The sequence below is a fragment of the Nyctereutes procyonoides genome, unplaced genomic scaffold, assembly GCF_905146905.1.
Source record: "Nyctereutes procyonoides isolate TBG_1078 unplaced genomic scaffold, NYPRO_anot_genome, whole genome shotgun sequence".
Taxonomy (NCBI): Eukaryota; Metazoa; Chordata; class Mammalia; order Carnivora; family Canidae; genus Nyctereutes; species Nyctereutes procyonoides.
In genome coordinates, this window is record NW_026575020.1 from 29,837,926 (window position 1) to 29,858,740 (window position 20,815).

The following is a 20,815-nucleotide window of genomic DNA, read 5'->3' on the forward strand; positions in this document are numbered from 1 at the left end:
TAAAGCCAGGAGGAAAAATGCAAACCTGGTTTATGAAGCAATTGGCTCAATATATTGGTGCATCCTCACTAGAACCCCACACAAGATCTGAAAGACAGTGGTGAGGCAGAGCTCTAGGTGGTGAACCTGATCAGCTATGGCATGGATGGAGAAAGAAGCTGCCCTTGTATGGATTATAGGACCTTAGGCAAGAACTAAAGCTTGGTCAGGACTCCAGAGGGAACAAAGTTCGGATAAAGGGATCCAGATGGGCCTAGGGAATGGGTGTGACATGCAGGTCCTTGTATTATACATCAGTGTCCACCACAGAGCATCCACAGCTGTAGGGACACTAAAAACCAGGCCTTGAGATGGTTTACCCAACAGATGACAGCCAGCTTCTATCCTTAGCAGCCCCAGTGTTCACATAGTAGATCCATGAACGCAGTGACCATGATGGCTGAAAGAAAGTCTGTGTCTGAGACCAACCAGTGGGCTCCCTTTCAGCAAGGCTGACTCAGCCAAGGCCACTATTGAAAATCCGGCCCACTATGAGCTGAAGTCAACTAGGCCTCTACAGTGCACCATCCTTTAGGCTGTCATCCAGCCACTAGGTGGTAATTTGCTTACACCGGAATCCTTTCACCTAGAAAAGGCAGTAATTAGTCTCAATTGGGATCACTCATATTCTGGGTTCGGGTTTGTCTTTGCTGATGGAATACCTGGACCTGCACGATATCCACTGGCATATCATATTCAACATCATTCAGAGGGTGCTAACCTGACAAAATATTGAAAAAGCCTCTTAAAGGCACAGATTAAATGCTGGCGTGATGAGGTACCTCATGGGTTTGGGATATTGTCCTTCAAGATGAAAGGATGGTCAAGAGACCAACTGCAGATCCAGAAAGCAAGGGATGGAAGGAGGGGTGGCCCCTCTCCCTATCCTCCAGGAACCCAGGTCAGACTGTGCTCATCACCTCCACCAGTTTAGGTTTGACAAATCTAGAGGTCCTGGCTCAAGGGGTAGGGAAAGCTTCCACTGTGGAACACCAAAATCATGGTGGCCCCCTGTCACTTGTGCTCCTCATGCCGTAAGACCAGCAGGCAGAACAGAATCTCCAGATATACTGGCCAGGGTACTTGATGTTGGCTATTGGGAAGGGGCAGGAAGAAGTCTATCTAGAAACCAGGGGGTTCAGTGGGGCCTTTCTAGATGCTCTACAACCAGCCTTAATCATGTCTTGACTATGGCAGCCAAAGCCTCATAGGAGTATGGCAAGCAAGGGCTGTGCTATATAGGGTGACAGCGTCGGCTGTCTCATCCGGCCCAGCAACCAGAGCAGCAGAAAGCTGGACACCAGTCAGGGGGCCCCAAAAGAGGGACAGGAAGAATGAGTTAAGGAACATCAACTTAACTCAGACTAGCTCTAGGTGGTTACCAACCTTCCTCTTGCAGACATCGTGACCATCACTATCCTGAAGACTGAGTGAAATGGACCCAGTGTGAGGTGTGGGCAGAGCTGAGCAGGGCCAGGTGACAGCAGACACTCATGTATTCCACTGTAGTTGTTACCATAGTACCAGATGTTCCTTCATTCCCAACAGTGCCAGAGCCTGCTGTGCCTGCACGTGGGGTGCATTCAGAAGGGTTGGAGGTACTCAACAACTAACACCCCCAGGTACAGCTCTTAGCTGTGGACTAGTAAGCACAGATCCAAGAGCTCTGCAGCTCTGAGGTGTGACCACCATGTTTCCAAGCCCCCATGGGGGATGAACCAAATTCACCCTGATATTTGGCTTCAGATACAACATTTCTCATCCTCCTTCTCTTACCCATTCATTTTCCCAAACCGCTCTCTAGTGGTTTTGCCTGAGAATGCTTCCTAAGAAATGATTTGTACAAGAACCCCACCTTAGTGTCTGCTCTTAGAGAATCAACCTAAGACAGAAATGAGATTTTCTGCCATTTAATTCTAACTTAATGGACTATACTTAAAGAATATTGCTTTATGATTCAGTCTTTGAAATTTATTGAGACAAGTTTATGTTCTAACATTTGGTCAGTTTTTACATATAATCCATGTAGGCTTGATATGAATGAGTATCTCCCGTTTTATTTACACACACACACACACACACACATAAAACAAACCTCATATTCTAAAAGATTCTAAATTCTTGTTGGTTTTAGTTTATATCATTTCAGTGCCAAGTTGCTAGGTTTGTTAGATATACACAGATTTAAAAGATTCTTATCTTCCTGGTCACTTGTTACAATGGAGCTCCTAGGTGACTCTCAGACCATCAGACTGGAAGACCTTTTGGGAACCACTTTCTTATGCAAAAAAAAAAAAAAAAAGCATTGGCCAAGACAATACCCAATCCCCAACTCCACCTCTGGGAAGGAGGGGCTAACACTCAAGACCTGGAGGCACCCTGTGGAAGCACCACCTAGAAGGAAACCATTCTGGGGCCCTGGAGGAAGGACAGGAAATGCTACTTACCGCAATCTCTGTTACTAAAATATCAGTAATACTTCCCAACACAGTGACAAAGTCAAAGACATTCCAGGCATCTCTGAAATAGTTCTAGAGAGAAAAAAGGAGCAGTTATTGCTAGAGGCTGGTAAGGAGTTGTCAGGCAAGGAGTTGCAGGAAGTGCCCCTGGATCAAGAAAGGAACAAAGGGACCAATGGGCCACCCCAGGTGAGACACCACAGCTGGGTAAGCAAACACTTGTGGGTCTGGGCAGGTGCAGAACTGAGAGCTGTGTGTCCAGAGAGGAGGCACCCAGCCCTTGGTGAATTCCCAGCTCCAAGCTGTAAGTCCCTGAAGGTCCCCCTACAGAGAGGCAGCCAGAATGCAGACCACCAAAAAGGCCAAAGGGAGCCAAGGCACCTACCAGCACCCCGAAGGCGATGATCTTCAGCACGCATTCCATAGAGAACATGGATGTGAACACAATGTTCAGGCATTTCAACATTAGTTCATATTCATACGGTGCATCATAGAACTGTATGGGGAATGAGTGCCATTGGCCACAGGTCCAGCTGCCCCAAGACACCCCACCAGGGATCACCCTGACCTCCTGCCAGAGCACAGTGAACTGCATGCCTACCCTACATAGGGACACCCGTCCTTGCTCTCCCTCTGTGTTCTCCTAGGACATTCTCACCGTCTCAGCCCACAGAAAGCCCAGGGCACTGGGCTTCCAGAGACATCCCATGCTGACCAATGATCAGCTACAAGTATGGCTCTCTCACATCCCAGCTGGCACCCAATGTCCCCCATCCTAGGCCCACATACCTTCATCATTAGCACCACTGTGTTGAGGGCGATCATAGCCATGATGAAGTACTCAAAGGGAGGTGAGACCACAAACGTCCATGTCTTGTACTGAAATGACTGCTTGTCCTGGGGCATGTATCGCGTCAGGGGCTTGGCACTGATGGCAAAGTCGATGCAAGCCCTCTGTACAGGGAGGAAGGAGCCCCAAGAACACGGTCAGGGGGAACCCCACTGTACCCACACCTGTTTCCTCCATCCTGGCAGCCAGCCCTGATCAGACACACTCAGTCTCTCCCTGCTCCTGTGGTGGCCACCAGCTATGTGGTGGTGAGTGAGTCCCATGTGGAAGGGAAGTCTATTGGTCCTGCCCACACTGCCCATCAGGGGAGCCTGGCAGAGCAAATACTACACACACGCACATGGGACAGAAGAGGGAGCCACCCACCTCATTCTTCTCCAGGCTGCATTCAGACATCACCTTGTCCCCCTGCTCCTGGAAGGTGATGATAATCAAGGCCACAAAGATATTGACAAAGAAGAAGGGGAAAACCACGAAGTAGACCACATAGAAGATGGACAGCTCCATGCGATACCCAGGGCTGGGGCCCTGCTCCTCATAGGTGGCGTCCACAGAGTGTTTTAGGACCCTGAGCCAAGAGCAAACACCAAGTCTCAGGGAGACCCTTGAGGACAGAGCCATGGGAAAGTCAAGACCTGCATTACAGGGGAGGCTTCCATGCCTGAGCCACAGATAGCAAGAGGAAGGGGACTCAACACCACGGGCCCAAGCCCATTCCCCAGGACTGCAGTCTCTTGAGGACCTTCCCAATGGGGTTTGTACTCAGGGCTGTTGGAGAGCCATCAATGGGAGGTCTCTGGGGGCCTGAGGTCCTAACCCCAGGACAAGTGGAGTCCCAGGAGGTTTTTCCTGCCCTGCTTACTCCTGGCTCACACCTGCTCGTGCCCAGGTCACCAGTTCATACCCAGATTCAACTGCCTTTAGAAAGCCCTGGACTCCTGGCACAGCACTGATCCTACCTTTCAGCGGTGGTCCTTTCAGCCCCCAAAGAAGTCCCCTGTCATCCAGAATGGCACTGAACACATACACCCCTTTGTCTACACCCTTAGCTGAGGCCAGAAGGGTAGCACAGGGAGACGCAGAATAGCCCCCTCCTCCCTCTCACTTTTAGCCAAAAGTGATTTTCTGGAGGTCACCATGCTATGCACTTTGATTTAATCTCCTTCTCTTCTCAGGCTGCCCACTCCTGGAAGGCAGAGCATTGTCTTACCTGGTAGGAACAAGAGCCTATGAGGTATTTGCTGGGATTCCCTGGCCTAGCTGCCCCTCTGCTCTAACCTGATCTGCTACAATGAGCCAGATGAGCACTCACATGGGCCACCCTTCTCCCGTGGACACTGTGAACAGTGTCAGCAGAGCCCAGAGCACGTTGTCATAGTGAAAATCATATTTCTTCCACTGCCGTGGTTGAGCTTCCACCTCCTCCTTCTCATAATCCAAATATTGACCTCTGGAAACAAGAACATAGAGGAGGTCAGAGGTTAAAGCCAAAGGATCCACATATGCCCATTTGTCTAGGGTCAATTGACTTTTGAAAGGCCTGCCCATCCAATGGAGGAAGAACATTCTTTTCAACAGGCAGTGCTGGGACAACTGAGTGTCCACCTGCAAAAGAAGGAAGCTAGATCCTACCTTACTCCATGTACAAAACTGAACTCAAAATGGATCAAATACCTAAAAGTAAGAGCTAACACTAGAAAGCTGTTGGAAGGAAACACAGGAGGCCTGGAATTAGGGAAGGATTATTAGATATGACACCGAAATCATGAGCGACAAAAGAGAAAAATAGGTAAACTGGACGTCATCAAAATGTAAAACTTTGTGCTTCACAGATATCATCAACACACAGAATGGGACCAAATACTGGAAAATCGTCTCTCTGATAAGACTTGAATAGAGAATATACAAAGAGCTATTATAATCAATTATTAAAAAGAAAAATGAACCAGTAAAAGATTTGAATAGACATGACTCCAAAGAAGATAGACAAATGGCCAATAAACACATGAAAAGATGCTCAACATCATGAGTCATCAAGAAATGCAAATGAAAACCACAATGAGATATCATTTTATACCCACTAAGATGGCTATGATTAATTTTTTTTAAATTTCATTTATTTATTCATGAGACACACACACACAGAGGCAGAGACACAGGCAGAGGGAGAAGCAGGCTCCAAGCAGGAAGCCCGATGTGGGACTTGATCCTGGGACTCCAGGATCACACCCGGGGCCGAAGGCAGGTGCCAAACATCTGAGCCACCCAGGTGTCCCTTTAATTAATTTTTAGAAAGGAAAATAACAAGTATTGGGAAGGATGTGGAGAACTCAGAACTCTCCCACACTGCTGGTGGGAATATAAAATGGGTCAGCCACGTTGGAAAAGTCTGGCAGTCCCTGAGACTGGTAAACTGAATTACCATGTGACCCATTGGTTCCAGGGCTAGGTATATACTCCAGAGAAATGAAAATATCTATCCACACAAACACTTCACACACTTGTTCACAGCAGCATCAATCATAACAGCCAAAAGATGGAAACAACTCAGGTGTCCATCAACAGATGAATGAATAAATAAAACGTGCCATCTCTACAACACAGAATAAAATTAAATCGTAAAAAGGAATGATGTTCTGACACACCCTACAGCACAGGTGACATAAAAAACATAGACATGGCCAACATGCACATGAGAAAATGCTCTGCATCACTTGCCATCAGGGAAATACAGATCAAAACCACAATGAGATACCACCTCACACCAGTGAGAATGGGGAAAATTAACAAGGCAGGAAACAACAAATGTTGGAGAGGATGTGGAGAAAAGGGAACCCTCTTACACTGTTGGTGGGAATGTGAACTGGTGCAGCCACTCTGGAAAACTGTGTGGAGGTTCCTCAAAGAATTAAAAATAGACCTGCCCTACGACCCAGCAATTGCACTGTTGGGGATTTACCCCAAAGATTCAGATGCAATGAAACGCCAGGACACCAGCACCCCGATGTTTCTAGCAGCCATGTCCACAATAGCCAAACTGTGGAGGGAGCCTCGGTGTCCATCGAAGGATGAATGGATAAAGAAGATGTGGTTTATGTGTACAGTGGAATATTACTCAGCCATTAGAAATGACAAATACCCACCATTTGCTTCAACGTGGATGGAACTGGAGGGTATTATGCTGAGTGAAGTAAGTCAATCGGAGAAGGACAGACAGTGTATGTTCTCATTCATTTGGGGAATATGAATAATAGTGAAAGGGAATAGAAGGGAAGGGAGAAGAAATGTATGAGAAATATCAGAAAGGGAGACAGAACATAAAGACTCCTAAGTCTGGGAAATGAACTAGGGGTGGTGGAGGGGGAGGAGGGCGGGGGGTGGGGGTGAATGGGTGACGGGCACTGAGGGGGACACTTGATGGGATGAGCACTGGGTGTTATTCTGTATGTTGGTAAATTGAACACCAATAAAAATTAATTTATAAAATAAAAAAAGAAAAAAAAACATGATGGTAAAATTAAAGAAGTTAGACAAAGAAGACCACATAGGTATGATTTCCTTTATGTGAAACATCCAGAACAGGGAAATCTATAAAGAAAAAAAAAAAGATTCATGGCTACTTATGGCTGGAGATGGGGAGCTAGTAATAAAGGATGTGGGAGTTTTTTGTGTTTTTTTAACTTAAGAAAATGTTCTAAACTTGACTGTAGTAATGGTTGCACATATCTGTGAATATACTAAAAAAATCACTGAATTGCATATTTTCAATGGATGAATCATGAATTATATCTTAAAAAAAAAGGATACCACTGAATGGGGAAAGGATGGTCTTTTCAAATAAGTTGTGCTGAATCAACTGGATATCCATCTACAGAAAATTTGTCTTTATCCACACCTCACCTAACATACAAAAATCAACTCCAGATAGATCCCAGATCTAACTGTGAAAGGCAAAAATAAAACTTTTAGAGGAAAATGTAAACGGACTTCTCCCTGACCTTCAGACAGATTTTCTGAACAGGACATGAAGAGTAGTAAACATAAGAGAAATAAATTGGACTGTCCTACAATCAAGACTTCATTTTTTAAAAGACCTGTTTTAAAAAGTTGAAAGCATCCCACAAAGGAGAAGACAACCATAACCTGTAGACCTGACAAAGGATGACTACCCAGGACTTTACAAAATTCCTACAAATCAGTCAGAAAGGAAAACAGACAATGACTCCCACAGACCCCTCCCAGAGACACCCGAGTGGTGGATCACCTGGGAGGCTCCCAAGCTCACTGGTCATCACACAAGCGCAAATCAAACTGCAGAGAAATGCCACCAGCCCGTCAGCAAGTCCAAAGAGCCAAAGATAGAAAACACTCATCTTCCCGTGAGCTCTCATCTGTGTGGCAGGAGTGTAATCTTACACACATATGTGGCAGCAGCTGCAGAAGCTGAGCATAAGCACAGTGCACAACCCTGCCATCCCACTGTGAGGTCTGGTCTGCACACCTCCTGGAACTGCATGCATGTGCTCCCCGGAGACGTGTACAGAAAGAGTCGCAGCAGCACTGCTCATGGGAGCCTCAGCCTGGGAACATCCCCCATGCCCATCAGTCACATGGTGACATACTCCCCATGCCCAGTCACGTGGTGATATACAGAACATTACATGCACGGGGGCAACTGGAATCGTTGCCTGTGGGTAGAGAAGGAGCTATGTGCTACCTCGCTCAGCAGCCATGCCAACCTACCTCCGATTCCCCTTGCTCCCCCCACCGAGGGCCCCTCTCCTGTTTCCTCGGGGGTTGGGCCAGGTCCAGAAGGGCCTGAGGCCTCCTAGTGATGGTGACAGTGGCTCCAGCCCCAGGGCCGCCCCTTGATCCTAGCCTGGCCAGAGCCCTCCAGCAATACCCGCGGCCCCTGTGTGTTCCCCAGTGTCTACGGGCAGGAAGAGCATGTCCTGCGGGAGTGGCTGGTCCCTGCCTCTGCTGAGGAAAGTGAGCCAGAAGTCCTTGGTGTGGCCTTGGAGGCAGAGGCACACCCCCAGCTCACTGGGGCACCCCATGCTGGCCCCTCCCTGAGCCGGGCCCTGCCTCAGCTTACCGGCAGTCCCTTTCCAGCCCCTTGGACTCATCCGTGCAGTAGAAAAACTTCCCTTTGAAGAGCTGCACCGCAATGACAGCAAAAATGAACATGAAGAGCATGTAGACGACCAGGATGTTGAGGACGTTCTTCAGGGAGTTCACCACACAGTCAAACACGGCCTGGAAGGCAGGAGGGCCCAGCTCAGAACCCCAGGCCCACAACCACGCAGGGACTCGCTGCCTTAACACAGGAAGCTGCCTGCACTGCCTCTCCCAGGACTTGAAGAGTGGGCACGCAGTGCGAGAAGGGGTGGCGTGGGCAGACGGGCTGCGCACTGATGGGAACCTGGTGTGATAGGCCTGGAACCCAGGTCAGCCTGCGTGAGGAGGAAAGAAGTGGGGATGGGGGTACGCCAGCCCCCTGCTCCTGCATCCAGCCTGCCCATGGGTCACACTTTGCCCCTGCTCATCAGTGGGGCAGAAAGGTGGTTCCAACACAGGGACTTGTGGCACATTTCAGTGTGGCTCCGAGGTAACTGTGTCTGTTACCACCACCACCTGGGCTTTTCCTTAGAATCTTCCCTACCTGGAAGCTTGGTGTCCCCTGGACCCCCTGACTGACCCTGTCCTGCTGATCCTGACCCTGGAGGAGATACTCTATCCTGCTCTGGCTGTGCAAATAAGCAGACCCACACTCATCTCCTGGCACATTGCCTGGCACACTCAGACGCCAGCAGCTGCCTCAGCAGATGCAGCCACTGCCCACTTGCCAAATGTCCATGACACCCCTGACCTGCCAGCCCAGGTCCAAGTTCCCAGCTGACACCAGGGCCTCCAGCTCCCTTTAAGCCACCCACCAGCCCATCCGTTCACATGCCACCTGCCTCTGTAGTCCCCAGTCCACTTCATGTCTGCAAGGCTTACAACTGCATGCTGTTCACAACAGTTCACTGCACGGTTTTGTGGGATTAAATGAGTTTAAGGATCCAAAGCATCCCTCACAGTGAGGAACATGCTCAGTAATTATCATATTTTAGCACAACTCCAAGGGCTTGGGTTCACACTTTTTCCTTTATCCAGAAATGTTACCCCAGCCACACTAATCCTCAGGGCCCAGCCCAAGAACCTTTTTTCAGGGGCCCCTGCCCGCCTTGCATCTCCCTCAGGACCCTCCGCCTTTCTCAGCAGCCTCTTCTTTTATTCTTTTCTTTTTTATTTTGAGAGAGAGAGAACGTGCACACAAGCACAAGCACCTGGAGGGAAGGGTGGAGGGAGGGGGAATTATAAACCGACTTCCTATTGAGCAGGGAGCCTGACAGGAGGCTTCATCTCACAACCATGAGCCAAAAACAAGAGTCGGATGTTTAACCGACTGACCCACAGGAGCTCCTTGGCAGCCCGTCCTTCCCTGCACCCCGCCCTTGGTGCAGTGAGGTCTAGGAAGCAGCGCCTTACAGAGCACTGTGGAGAGGACACTCTCCTTTGAAGGCCTCACAGAGCTGAGAGACGGATCCACTCACACATTGTGTGATCCGAGGAAACCAGTGTGGGTCCTCCCTCAGCTCTGCCCATCCCATCCCACGTGGGAAGCTGCAGCCAGACAGGGTTGGTTATATGCACACATGTGCACGCACACACAGAGCACACACGTGTGCACTCACATGCAGTGCAACCTTATATGCACAACACAGACGTGCACTCACCCTTGTGTACCCATCTGCACAGGCACGCACACATACACATATGTGCATGCCTACACTCACATGGACACACACAACCCTGCACACTCCTCAAGCCCCAAACCCAGGCTCTCACCTTGAGTTTAGGCAGCCGTTTTATAGTCTTGAGGGGCCGCAGGACACGCAAGACTCTCAGGGACTTGATGGTGCTGATGTCTTTCCCTTTGGATCCTCTAGAAGGGAGAAGCCACACATGCAGACGAGCAGGACGAGCAGGACACACACCCACGCCCAGTTCCCACGAAGCCACCTGGGTTGCACTCCCCTGTGCATTCTGTCTTAGGCCCCAGGGCAGGAGACCTAGGAACAGGGAAGCCTCTGCCCTGCAAGTACCACATCTCCTCCTGTGAACTGCACGGCCACAGCCTCATCTGAGCAGACAAGGGCCAGGGCCCGGTCAGCAGCACCAGGTACACAGGGAAAGCTGGGCTTCCAGTGGGAAGATCCCAATCTTCCAGACCACAGCAGCCATTCCTATGCCAGCGCTCCCCTAACACCAGCCCAAAGCAGCTTCATCTGACCACCATGTTGAGACCAACACTGGGAGCAAAGAGGAGAGAAGGGGGCTGGCCCCAGGATGGCAGACCCAGCTCAGAGCCAGCACACCAACTCAGTCGGCACACTAAGCCAACAAAGCCATTAGTACAAGAGTCTCTGGAAGAGCTGGTTTCTCTTGCTTTTCAGTCCTGGTAGAGGGAGGCAAGGGGAACATGTCTGGATCTTCCTGCCTGTCCTCACCCAGCTGCTTCAACACTCCTCCAGACCATGTAACACTGATTGGGAGGGAGAGAAGGAGAGGGATGATGGGCATGCAGGAAGGGAAGGAGAGAAACAGAGTAAGAAAGAGAAAAAGTTAGATGACTACACAGGTGCTATAAGGGACAATGCAATGCAAGGAGCGGACAAAGGAAGAAAGAAAGACCACAGGAAAGAGAAAGAGAAAGGGAGGAGGAGGGGCAAGAGCCCACAGGGAGAGAAGAGAGTAGCAGACAAGAAAATCCACGCTGGAGGAATAAGACAGGGAGTCCAGAAAAGAACATCGCAGGCCCCAGATGCAAGATCTGGGGCCAGACTGGAGCCTCTCAGGAAGCCGAGCAGACTGGGTAGCTCACTGAGGCTGCAGGGGCCCAGTGCTGGTTAGACTCAGGGGGCTGGCCTTCTCACCAAAGCCAGATACGGGAGGGGGTGGGGATCTCCTGAATGGCCTTCCTAGACTGCATCCAGAGGCCACACTCCACCCTCAGCAGTGGCTGAGGATTCAGGATTGGGGGTCCTGTTCTGTCCTGGTCAGAGGTCACTTCTCTCCAAGCTCCAAAGGAGCCTGCAAGTGGGGAAAGAGGGCAGGGCCTCCAGTGGTCTTCTCTGGGCTCCCGCTAAGCTCTAGGGAAAGTAAACTATGAGGCCCCGGTAAGAGCTGTGGGTTAAGGAGAGCTGGGGAGCCCCAGCCAGGGACTACATTCCAGAACCAGATCAAACTCCCTCTGAAACATGGAGCCTCCAGACAACTATGTCAGGTGTTTCCATCACTCCAGCCTTTCTGACCCCCCACCCCCAAGCCAGGTTCCTTCGGCAGCCCTGTTGAAACACCTGAGGGATGTAGAAGGGAGGGATGCCGCCTTGGTTTCCTAGGGGAGGGCCCTCTGCAGGGCAGGCCTCAAGGTGGTTTGTGTTCTGTGTCTAGAGGCCATATTTCTTGCTTGCCAGCTCAGAGCTTTCTCTGGTTCTGAGGCCAACTGGCTGGATTGTACCCTCTTCCCTTGTCTTACTCCCAAGCTCCTCGCTGACACTTTATATACAAAGAAAGCCAGGTAAGCCCCCTAGGGAAGATGCTGGGCGTTGTAGGAAGGCAGTTGTGGAGAAGAGAGAGAAGAAAGGAGGAAGCCCGTTGCCAGAGAAGAGAGTGGGAAGGTACTTCAGGATGACCAACATCCTGGCACTCATGGTTACAGCGGCTCCTACCCAGAGCCCTCACTGCCCTCAAGACCCGTATTCCCAGCCTCCAGCACTCACTTGGGGTGTCCTGCTCACGGGCACCCCATCCCCGAGGGCTGGCCTTGCCCCAGCCCCAGCCCCCAACCCAGCCCCCAGAGGTGAGGCAGGAACACATGGCCTGGGGACATGGCTCCTGGCAGCATGCACCCTGGCAGTGGAGGAGGATGAGCAAGGGTGAGGCATGGTGGTGAACTGGCTCAGAAGGAGCCAGGCTGTGCTATGATGCGGGGCAGTGTAAGGGGCAGAGGGAAGGCATTACCCCATGAAGCTCCTACCGAGAGTCCAGCAACAAAGAGACAAAGAGAAGAGAGTCAGTGAGGAGGCCTCGAGTGCTCAGAGAGGATGCAAACACCATCCCTCGGACCATCCTGATCTCTGGTTCTCCTCCATAGCTCCACCCGTGCCCCCCACACCTGTCCCGTGCCCACCACCATGCAGGGTCTGAGGGAGTTGACCTAGGCCCAGCCACGAGGGAGCTGAGCATCACCCACGAGGGGGTCTAACACTCCAATAGGGGAAAACACCCACCAGCACCCCCAGCTCTGGCCTACCCAGTGGTGCAGCTGAGGTCAGGGCAGGTAAGTTGTTTTGAAAGATCCAACAGGCAGGCACCAAACAAACCTGAGGCCTGCCCACCCAATGTCAGAACCACGACCTATGGCAGGGACGCGTGGACCCTGAGATGCTTTCAACCTCACACAGCCCATGCCAAGTAGACAGGAGGGGGTACAGACAGCCTTCCATGATCCCACATCCACCACAGCTCTGGAGACTGCAGCCCAGCCAGGCCCAGAGCAGACATGACACTTACGAGAAGGCAAACGCCACCAGGGCCCCACTGACCACGATGAAGTCCAGAATATTCCACAGGTCCCGGAAGTAGGCCCCAGGATGCAGCAGCAGACCCAAATCAATCATCTTCAGGGGAGAAACACACATTAGGTGCTGAATATCTCACAAAGAAAAGCAGGGCCAGGCCCAGACTCACAAGGCCGGGGGAAGGATGCCACCCAGATCACACCCCCTGAGGGTCTCCGTGGGCCTCTGAACCGCAATGCCATTAATCCAAATATCCCCACATGGGCATGACTGGCTGAGATCTTGCCTGGGCTCCCAAGCCCTCTGAGCCTGAATGAGACCCCTCCTGCCCTGCTGGGCTGCAGGCACACAGCACCCCAGGGAGCCCATGCCCTGCCCAGGCCCTCTGAGGGTCAGCTCTCTGCAAGAGGAGGAAGAGCTGTGAGGCTCCTAAGGACCTGGCTCTGCCACCCCCAGAGCTGTGATTTCTGGCAAGCTCCTTAACATCTCTAAGCCTCAGCTTCCACATCTATAAAATGGGATGACGCCCCCCCCCCAAAAAAAAAATGCTTCCCCTCTTGAGTTTTTAAGAGGAAGTAAAAACACAGAGGTGATACACAGATGCACACACAGGAGGAAGGTCACCAAGTCATGGGTGCACCCTACGCAACTGTGCAAAGATGGCACACGTATGCACATTCAGCTGTGCACACACGCAGCCACACGTCAGATGCCGGTGAAGGTGCAATGCCCGTCAGCACTTAGAGACGGAAATGGTCAGTCCTTATCCAAACACGAAACACCAGAGCTCTTTGAAACAAGTCTTCAGCACCCACTCGCCATGATGTTTGGGTGTTGAGGCCACCGCTCTGTCCCCGAGTGCCCCCTCTTCCTGGTGTGCTGTCACAATGTAATCCTGAGGTTGAGCTGGGCCCACACAACCCTTGGTTCGTGGTGCAATGGGGATAGGAAGGGCACTGGTGAGCTCTCCCCAAGCTGCTGCGCGGACTCTCTGGCATGCCGGCCTGTCCTCTGCAGCACACAGCCGCACACACGTGTGCATGCCTTCTCTCTCTGAGCACACCCACCACAGGCCATCATCAGAGCTCACAGGCCCCGGTTCGTGTCAGTCACGAGGGAAGATGAGCAAGGCACGGGGCCACCAGGGCAACCACATATCTCACCTTTATCACCATCTCAAAGGTGAAGACGCCCGTGAAAATGTAGTCCATATACTTCAGGGCCTAGAACCAGGAGGAAGGGGACTGTCAAGGCTGGGCCGACAGCTGGAGCCAGGACAATCCCAGCAGTACCACATTTTTCCTCCAGGCCTCTCAACAGACCTTGCCTTGCCCAGAGTTCTGTGGGCAGCTGTCTGGGAAGGCGAGTGTGCCTGTGCATCAGGCCTGCTCTGGCAGCGACTCCGGCCCGGGCATACGTGCTTGCTCTTCCGTCTGTGCCTCAGGGCTGGCCAGGAGGCACCCCGGACCTGCTCCCCACACTCCCAAGGGAGCTGACGGGCCCCCGGCACCTCCCAGGCCCAACCAGCCCAATGCTGTGCTCACGTTGTTCCTAGGCGAGTCTGTCCGCACTGGGTCCTCGGCAGCCAGGGCAATGCTGCTCAGGGCGATGACCACAAGAATGACCATCTCGAAGTACCGCATGGTCACGATGTAATGACAGAAGCGGCGGAGCCTGGAGGGCAAAGCATGGGTGGCCTGAGGCCCACAGGTGGGTGGGGCTAGTCCCCGCACTGGAGCACATGCTCAGCCTCGCCCTGGGGAAGGTGCCGTGGCAGAACCGAGTTCGACTACACGTCCCTCTGGTTGAGGGACAGCGGTCAGGCGACTGACGGTGACTCAGGTTCTTGAGACGGTGTCCCAGAAAGAGGGGTGGGAAGGCTGCAGAAACCCACAGCAAGCGGCAGCCAACTAGGGCTTGCCGGGCCGCATCTACCTCCTGTGTACAGACAGCCTGCCCCGTGGTGTTGACAGCCTTGCTGTAGGTGGCACTGGCCCCTCCAGAGAGGTCCGTGCCGCCCCCACTCTTCTGAGCCCCCAGGGCCGCGTGTGCACACCCACAGCATCTGCCATCCTGCAGCACCAGTCCACAGTGCTGACCACTATCCTGCTCCGCCCAGGCACAGGCCGGACACAGCCCAGCGCTGAGCAGTGTAGACATAAGCCAACAGGACCCTCTCAGTTGCTGACAAACACCACAAGGTGGCAGCAGACAGTGACTAGGAGATCTGGCAAGACCCCTTGGGGGCAGTGAGGCTGCTCCCAGGTGACCAGGAAGAGCAGCCACAGAACCAGAGGCGCTGTGAGGCCTGCCCCTCCCCTCACCACTCCTGCCCTATGCTTCAGGCCTGGGGTCTGAAGGGGCCTCCCACCTCTCAGCCACATGCACCCACTTCTCTCTCTGCCTTGAAGGGACTCCTCAGTTCTCTTCACCATGACCACTGCCACCTTCTGGACTCCATGCCAACCAGCGCCACCCTTCCCAGGCTCCCTGGTGACCTCCCCTGGTCTTTCTCCATGGACACGCCTTTGCTCCCACCTCAGGATACTCCATCTCTGCCTCTTTCCTTCTCCATCTCTGGAATGACTATTCATGCTCAGCTCCAAGCCAAGCGCATGCCCCTGAGACCCGTGGACATAAGACCTCCACCAGCTGCCTCTGCTCTGGTGCCGGCCCTCACGCAGAAACTCTGAGTGTCATTCCTTCCCCTTCTACATCTAACTTGTCAAGTTCTGCAGATTCTCTCCAAAAGGTCTTACCAAGCATTTAACTCCCAAACTTCCCCACATGATCACTATCATCAGATCTCCACTATTTCTTCCTGAAAACCTTAACTGCCTACTAAGCCCTGTCCAAGGATTCTGCCCAAGTGCTGGGGTCCTGCTGACCCCCAGCTGCCTACGACCTCTCTGCTCTTCACAGCACTTCGCACATAGACTGTGGCCTGTCTGTCGGGCTCACAGCAGCCCACTGGCCTCTGTGTTTTTCCACTTGGTTGTCTCTTCAGCTGTTTTGCGCCCGACGCCCTCGCTTCTGAACCATTGTGATTTCTCTCCTCACCACAAAGAATGCTTGCTCCTCTCTCTTCACCTTTGCACTCATTCACCCTTCAGGATTTGGCTGAGATCCCTCACTTCCTCCAGGAAGGCTCCTTGACCTTCCCCGCCTGCAACCAGACACAGAAACTCCCTACCTCATCTGCTGGGACTGCATGTGACTGATGGGCAACCTGCCCCCTCTTCCACCACAGGTCAGCGCTCACAGGCAGGGGCCGCTCTCCCTAGCAGAGACCACACACTCCCAGGAAATGTGCGCTGGGCGAGAGCATGAAGAGAGCAACGGAGGGTGGATAGTGGAGGCTGGGTGAAGACTGCACACTGGAGGGCTGGGCACTGGGGGTGCAGCTGGCTCCCTGTGGCCCCTGCTCTACCATGCTGGTTTCACGTGCCTTCCACCTTTGCTCTATCTGTTGCCTCTACCAAGGATGGTCTCCCTGCCCTTCCTCAGCAACCTCACCTCCCACTGAGGTCCAAGCTGACCTTCCTGCCCTGACATCAGCACCCCCGGCAGCATTGCACTTCCTAAGACGTACCACCACGTGACATCCAATGTTTATGGATTTGTCTGGTTTGCTGACTGTCCCTCCCAACTGCACACAGAGGCTTATCAGTGACAAGGGTCCTTGTTCTGTGCATTGCCCTGTATTCCCAGGACCTAAAATGCCATCAGTATGTCAGTACTGGTTGACCTGACTTAGTAGTTGGACCAATGAGTGGATGAGAAATGCTGGTGACGTCGTGACAAGCAGTGGGGAAAGTAACGAGCACACACGTGAGCTAATGGGGCGCACACACACACAATGCATGCACAGCAGGCACACAATGGGTATAATTGGGTGCGTGTGCAATCACTGTGGGTAATTGTGGGTGATGAGCAATCACTGCAGGCAGGCTACACTGGGACTGACCATCTGGGTTCAAACCCTAGCTCTAATGCCAGGGCTGACCGGCTGTGTGTCTGTGGACAGGCCAGGTGTCATCCCTGTGGCTTTGTGTGCTCATCTGGAGGATGAGTAACAACCATATGTGCCTGTGGGTTGCTGTAATGACCAGGACACTAGTACATGTAAAGTGCCAGGAATCGGGGGCTGCTACGTCACATGTAGCACATATTGCTACCATGCCAAAGGACTGTGGCCACAGACATGGGACAGGCACATGGCAGGTGAAGGAGACTCACAGGTTGGTGGGGCTTAAACAGAACATAGAGCTGTATGGGACGATGGGTCGGGGCCCGCTCCTCATCACATCGTCAGCTTCCACCTCCTTCTTCCCCTCGGCTTGACTTTCCAGGTCCACGTTACCACCTACAAGGACAAAGGGCCACCAAGTTAGAGATGTGGTGCCCATGAAGCCCGCACCACACAGGTCTTACCCGGGCAACAGACGCGGTCCCAGCACTAACCCCATAGGCCTCCAGGGACCCAGCCAAGGAGGTGCGTGTGGCTGAGAACACAGCTTCACATAAGCCTCCCTCCAGTTGTGGTCAGATCCTACCTGAGCCAGCACTGGAGGCCCTTCTGCACCTCTCACTGCACCAGAGTCAGGTGGGAACTACACTGTGTCTTTTGCTGTTGGTCTGGATGTGCTATGAACACCAAAGTCCCCCTTGGCCCCAGACATCAGGGCTACCAGGCTCAACTCACTAGTTCAGGGCTTGGTGCCTCCTTGGAACAAGGCACAGTGTGGCTGCCTGATGACAGTGCCCCACTACCTCTGCAGGGACCTTGGGTCAGCAGGAGAGGGGGGAGCAGGGGCCAGCCCTGGAGCACAGACACTCTTCTGAACTTGGCAGTCGGGGCTGACACCACCTAGGAGTCTCTCCTTCAGGACCCTGGCAAAGGTCTGCAAAGCCGGGACAGGGAGCCAGGGAGCACCTTTGCCCAGTCCACATTAGCTACAGGCTCCTATTGGGCTCCTCACTGCTCACTCCCCAACCCACCCCCGTCCCTCATTTCCATCCTTTGCTTTCCCACTAATAAAACTACCCAGGGTTGCAATGTCCATGACCTTGTTCTTGTTAAGTGGATTCTAGAGTTTGCGCGTAGTGTTTTCCTCACAGTGACTTTCATTTTCCACTATCCTAAAGTGTGTTTCCATTGTTGTGGGTAATGGTTCCTGAGACCTCAGGGCTGCCCAGGAAGGTAGGGCAGTGCCTTGGAGCCAATGCCTACGTCTTACGAGAAACATAAAAGCAGAAGATGTTAAAGGGCAGCTGCAATGCGGGTGGTTATCCCCAGAGCCTGGGTGGCTGCTAGTCCCATAGAGGATGACTGGGCCAGAGAAAAGCCCTGGCTGCACATGGAGGAGCTCATGGCGCCAGTGGTTGTCGTCACCAAATCCCTGCGGATGCGTAATGATAGAATCTTCTCAGAAAGAGATCTCGCAATAAAGCCCTAAAAATTCTGTTTATTGATTTATTCTGTAAGGCATTAGCTCCCTGGGAAATCAAGCATGCCCACAATAATCTGTATTCAAAGAAGAATTTGTCTCAAGGTATTCCACAATGACAAAAAAGTACAAAATGTACACTCATAGGAAAAAGACTACGTACACAATACTCACATGATTCACATACCACAGAATTAAAAACACCTACAGTTTTAACGACAAAAGAAACTTACGGTATTGTAAGTTTAAAAAAAAAAAAAGACTGCATACTTGTATATCCCAGATGAGCTCAACTCCAAAACTATAATATATATGGGAAGAGAAATAATACCAAAATAATAATAATAATTGTGGTGACCTCTCAGTGGCTGAAAGTCATATTAATTCTCTTCACTGTACTTTTAGCATTTAAAATTTTTTTCCATCATGAGCATGCATTACTTTTAAAATAAGAAATGTTTATTATTTTAAAACCACAGCAGGGATACCTGGGTGGCTCAGCAGTTGAGTATTTGCCTTTGGCTCAGGGTGTGATCCTGGGGTCCTGAGATCAAGTCCCACATCAGGCTCCCCGCAGGGCCTGCTTCTCCCTCTGCCTGTGTCTCTGCCTCTGTGTGTCTCTCATGAATAAATAAATAAAAATCTTAAAAAAATAAAACCACAGCTTTTCAGACTCCTCCCAATAACAATAAGACAGGACCAATATGGACTCAATAAAGAATTCTGCTGCTCGAAAGACGTGGAACAAAGATGCCAGACACTGGATAGAAATACTCTTCCTGAAAATGATTTACAGTAACAACAAAAGCATCAATTAAGTCAAAGCAAACCAAGAAAACTAGGAGAGGATCAAAATGGAAATGCAGCAGACTAAGTAAACTCATTGTTAGAAGCAGGTTACCAAAACAACAACAACTAACAACTTGACAGTAATAAAAGTTAAATCATGAAAGAGGATCCAGCAAATTGGGCAGAGTGAAGATGAAGAGAACATTGATGAGAAACAACCACATGCTGGACGTGGTCCAAATGCTTTACACCTCATAACAGCACTCACCGCTGGTGCCGTCACCTCTGTGTTCTAGATTAAGACCTGAGACGTTACCTGGGGAACGTGACCTACCAAGGATGGGGTAAGAGGAGCCGAGGGCTCACTACAAGGTAGGGAGCCACATGAGGGTTCATACGGAGCCATCCTCCTCAAAGAGGGCTAAGGTGAGCCCAGACTGCTGGTGCCCTGGGCTCCTGGGAAAGCAAATGTAATGACAAAAGCATCCCTCATATGGCACCACAGACTGAGCAACCCATCCCCATGAGAAGAGAATTTAAGCCCTACTGACATCCATGCTATAGAAAGAGTTCCTTCCTATACATTCAGAATGGCATTAGCTATATACCACCCTTGGGAGAATTGAAAAAGTCATCAATCAATTCATTTTCTATAGGGCTTCATTATTTCACAGAATCCCAACCAAGAAATGGTGGATTAGGGTCAGTAATATATAAACTCAAAATAAAAAATGTCACCAGACATGGAAGCAAGGTTACCATGAATAAAAGACAGCAGAAGTAAGTAATAGGCTTTACCCTTCATAAACTTCAGATACAAATTTTGAAAAAAAAATTTTAGATGAAGAATATAAAGTAGCTAAATATAAATGTGTAAGTAAATAAAAAATAAATCTTAAAGAAATGAACAAATAGTAAAAGTCTATAAAATTGACCCATTCCAATTACAGGGCCTCGAAAGAGTCCTGTATTGTTATTTTTCATCACTACCTCCCCAGGTCAGGAGTGGGTAATTGATTAACAAGGCTGGAAACCACAAATGTTGGAGACAATGTGGAGAAAGGGGAACCCTCTTACACTGTTGGTGGGAATGTGAACTGGTGCAGCCACTCTGGAAAACTGTGTGGAGGTTCCTCAAAGAGTTAAAAATAGACCTGCCCTACGACCCAGCAATTGCACTGTTGGGGATTTACCCCAAAGATACAGATGCAATGAAACACCGGGACACCTGCACCCCAATGTTTCTAGCAGCAATGTCCACAATAGCCAAACTGTAGAAGGAGCCTCGGTGTCCATCGAAAGATGAATGGATAAAGAAGATGTGGTCTATGTGTACAATGGAATATTACTCAGCCATTAGAAACGACAAATACCCACCATTTGCTTCGACATGGATGGAACTGGAGGGTATTATGCTGAGTGAAGTAAGTCAATCGGAGAAGGACAAACATTATATGTTCTCATTCATTTGGGGAATATAAATAATAGTGAAAGGGAATATAAGGGAAGGGAGAAGAAATGTGTGGGAAATATCAGAAAGGGAGACAGAACATAAAGACTCCTAACTCTGGGAAACGAACTAGGGGTGGTGGAAGGGGAGGA

General features: G+C 51.0%; 1 protein-coding gene across 1 annotated transcript in view; it reads right to left on the reverse strand.

The window, feature by feature from the left end:
• Nucleotides 1-20,815, reverse strand: part of CACNA1B (calcium voltage-gated channel subunit alpha1 B) — a 197,860-nt gene that overhangs the window by 41,291 nt on the left and 135,754 nt on the right. Inside the window, exons 21-31 of the mRNA XM_055334477.1 lie at nucleotides 17,214-17,340; nucleotides 14,519-14,648; nucleotides 14,138-14,197; nucleotides 12,967-13,073; nucleotides 10,240-10,336; nucleotides 8,444-8,604; nucleotides 4,661-4,798; nucleotides 3,715-3,916; nucleotides 3,288-3,452; nucleotides 2,884-2,994; nucleotides 2,487-2,570 (exon numbers count right to left, since the gene is read on the reverse strand). Coding sequence (XP_055190452.1) covers nucleotides 2,487-2,570; nucleotides 2,884-2,994; nucleotides 3,288-3,452; nucleotides 3,715-3,916; nucleotides 4,661-4,798; nucleotides 8,444-8,604; nucleotides 10,240-10,336; nucleotides 12,967-13,073; nucleotides 14,138-14,197; nucleotides 14,519-14,648; nucleotides 17,214-17,340 — 1,382 coding nt within the window. The remainder of the gene's footprint in view (nucleotides 1-2,486; nucleotides 2,571-2,883; nucleotides 2,995-3,287; nucleotides 3,453-3,714; nucleotides 3,917-4,660; nucleotides 4,799-8,443; nucleotides 8,605-10,239; nucleotides 10,337-12,966; nucleotides 13,074-14,137; nucleotides 14,198-14,518; nucleotides 14,649-17,213; nucleotides 17,341-20,815) is intronic.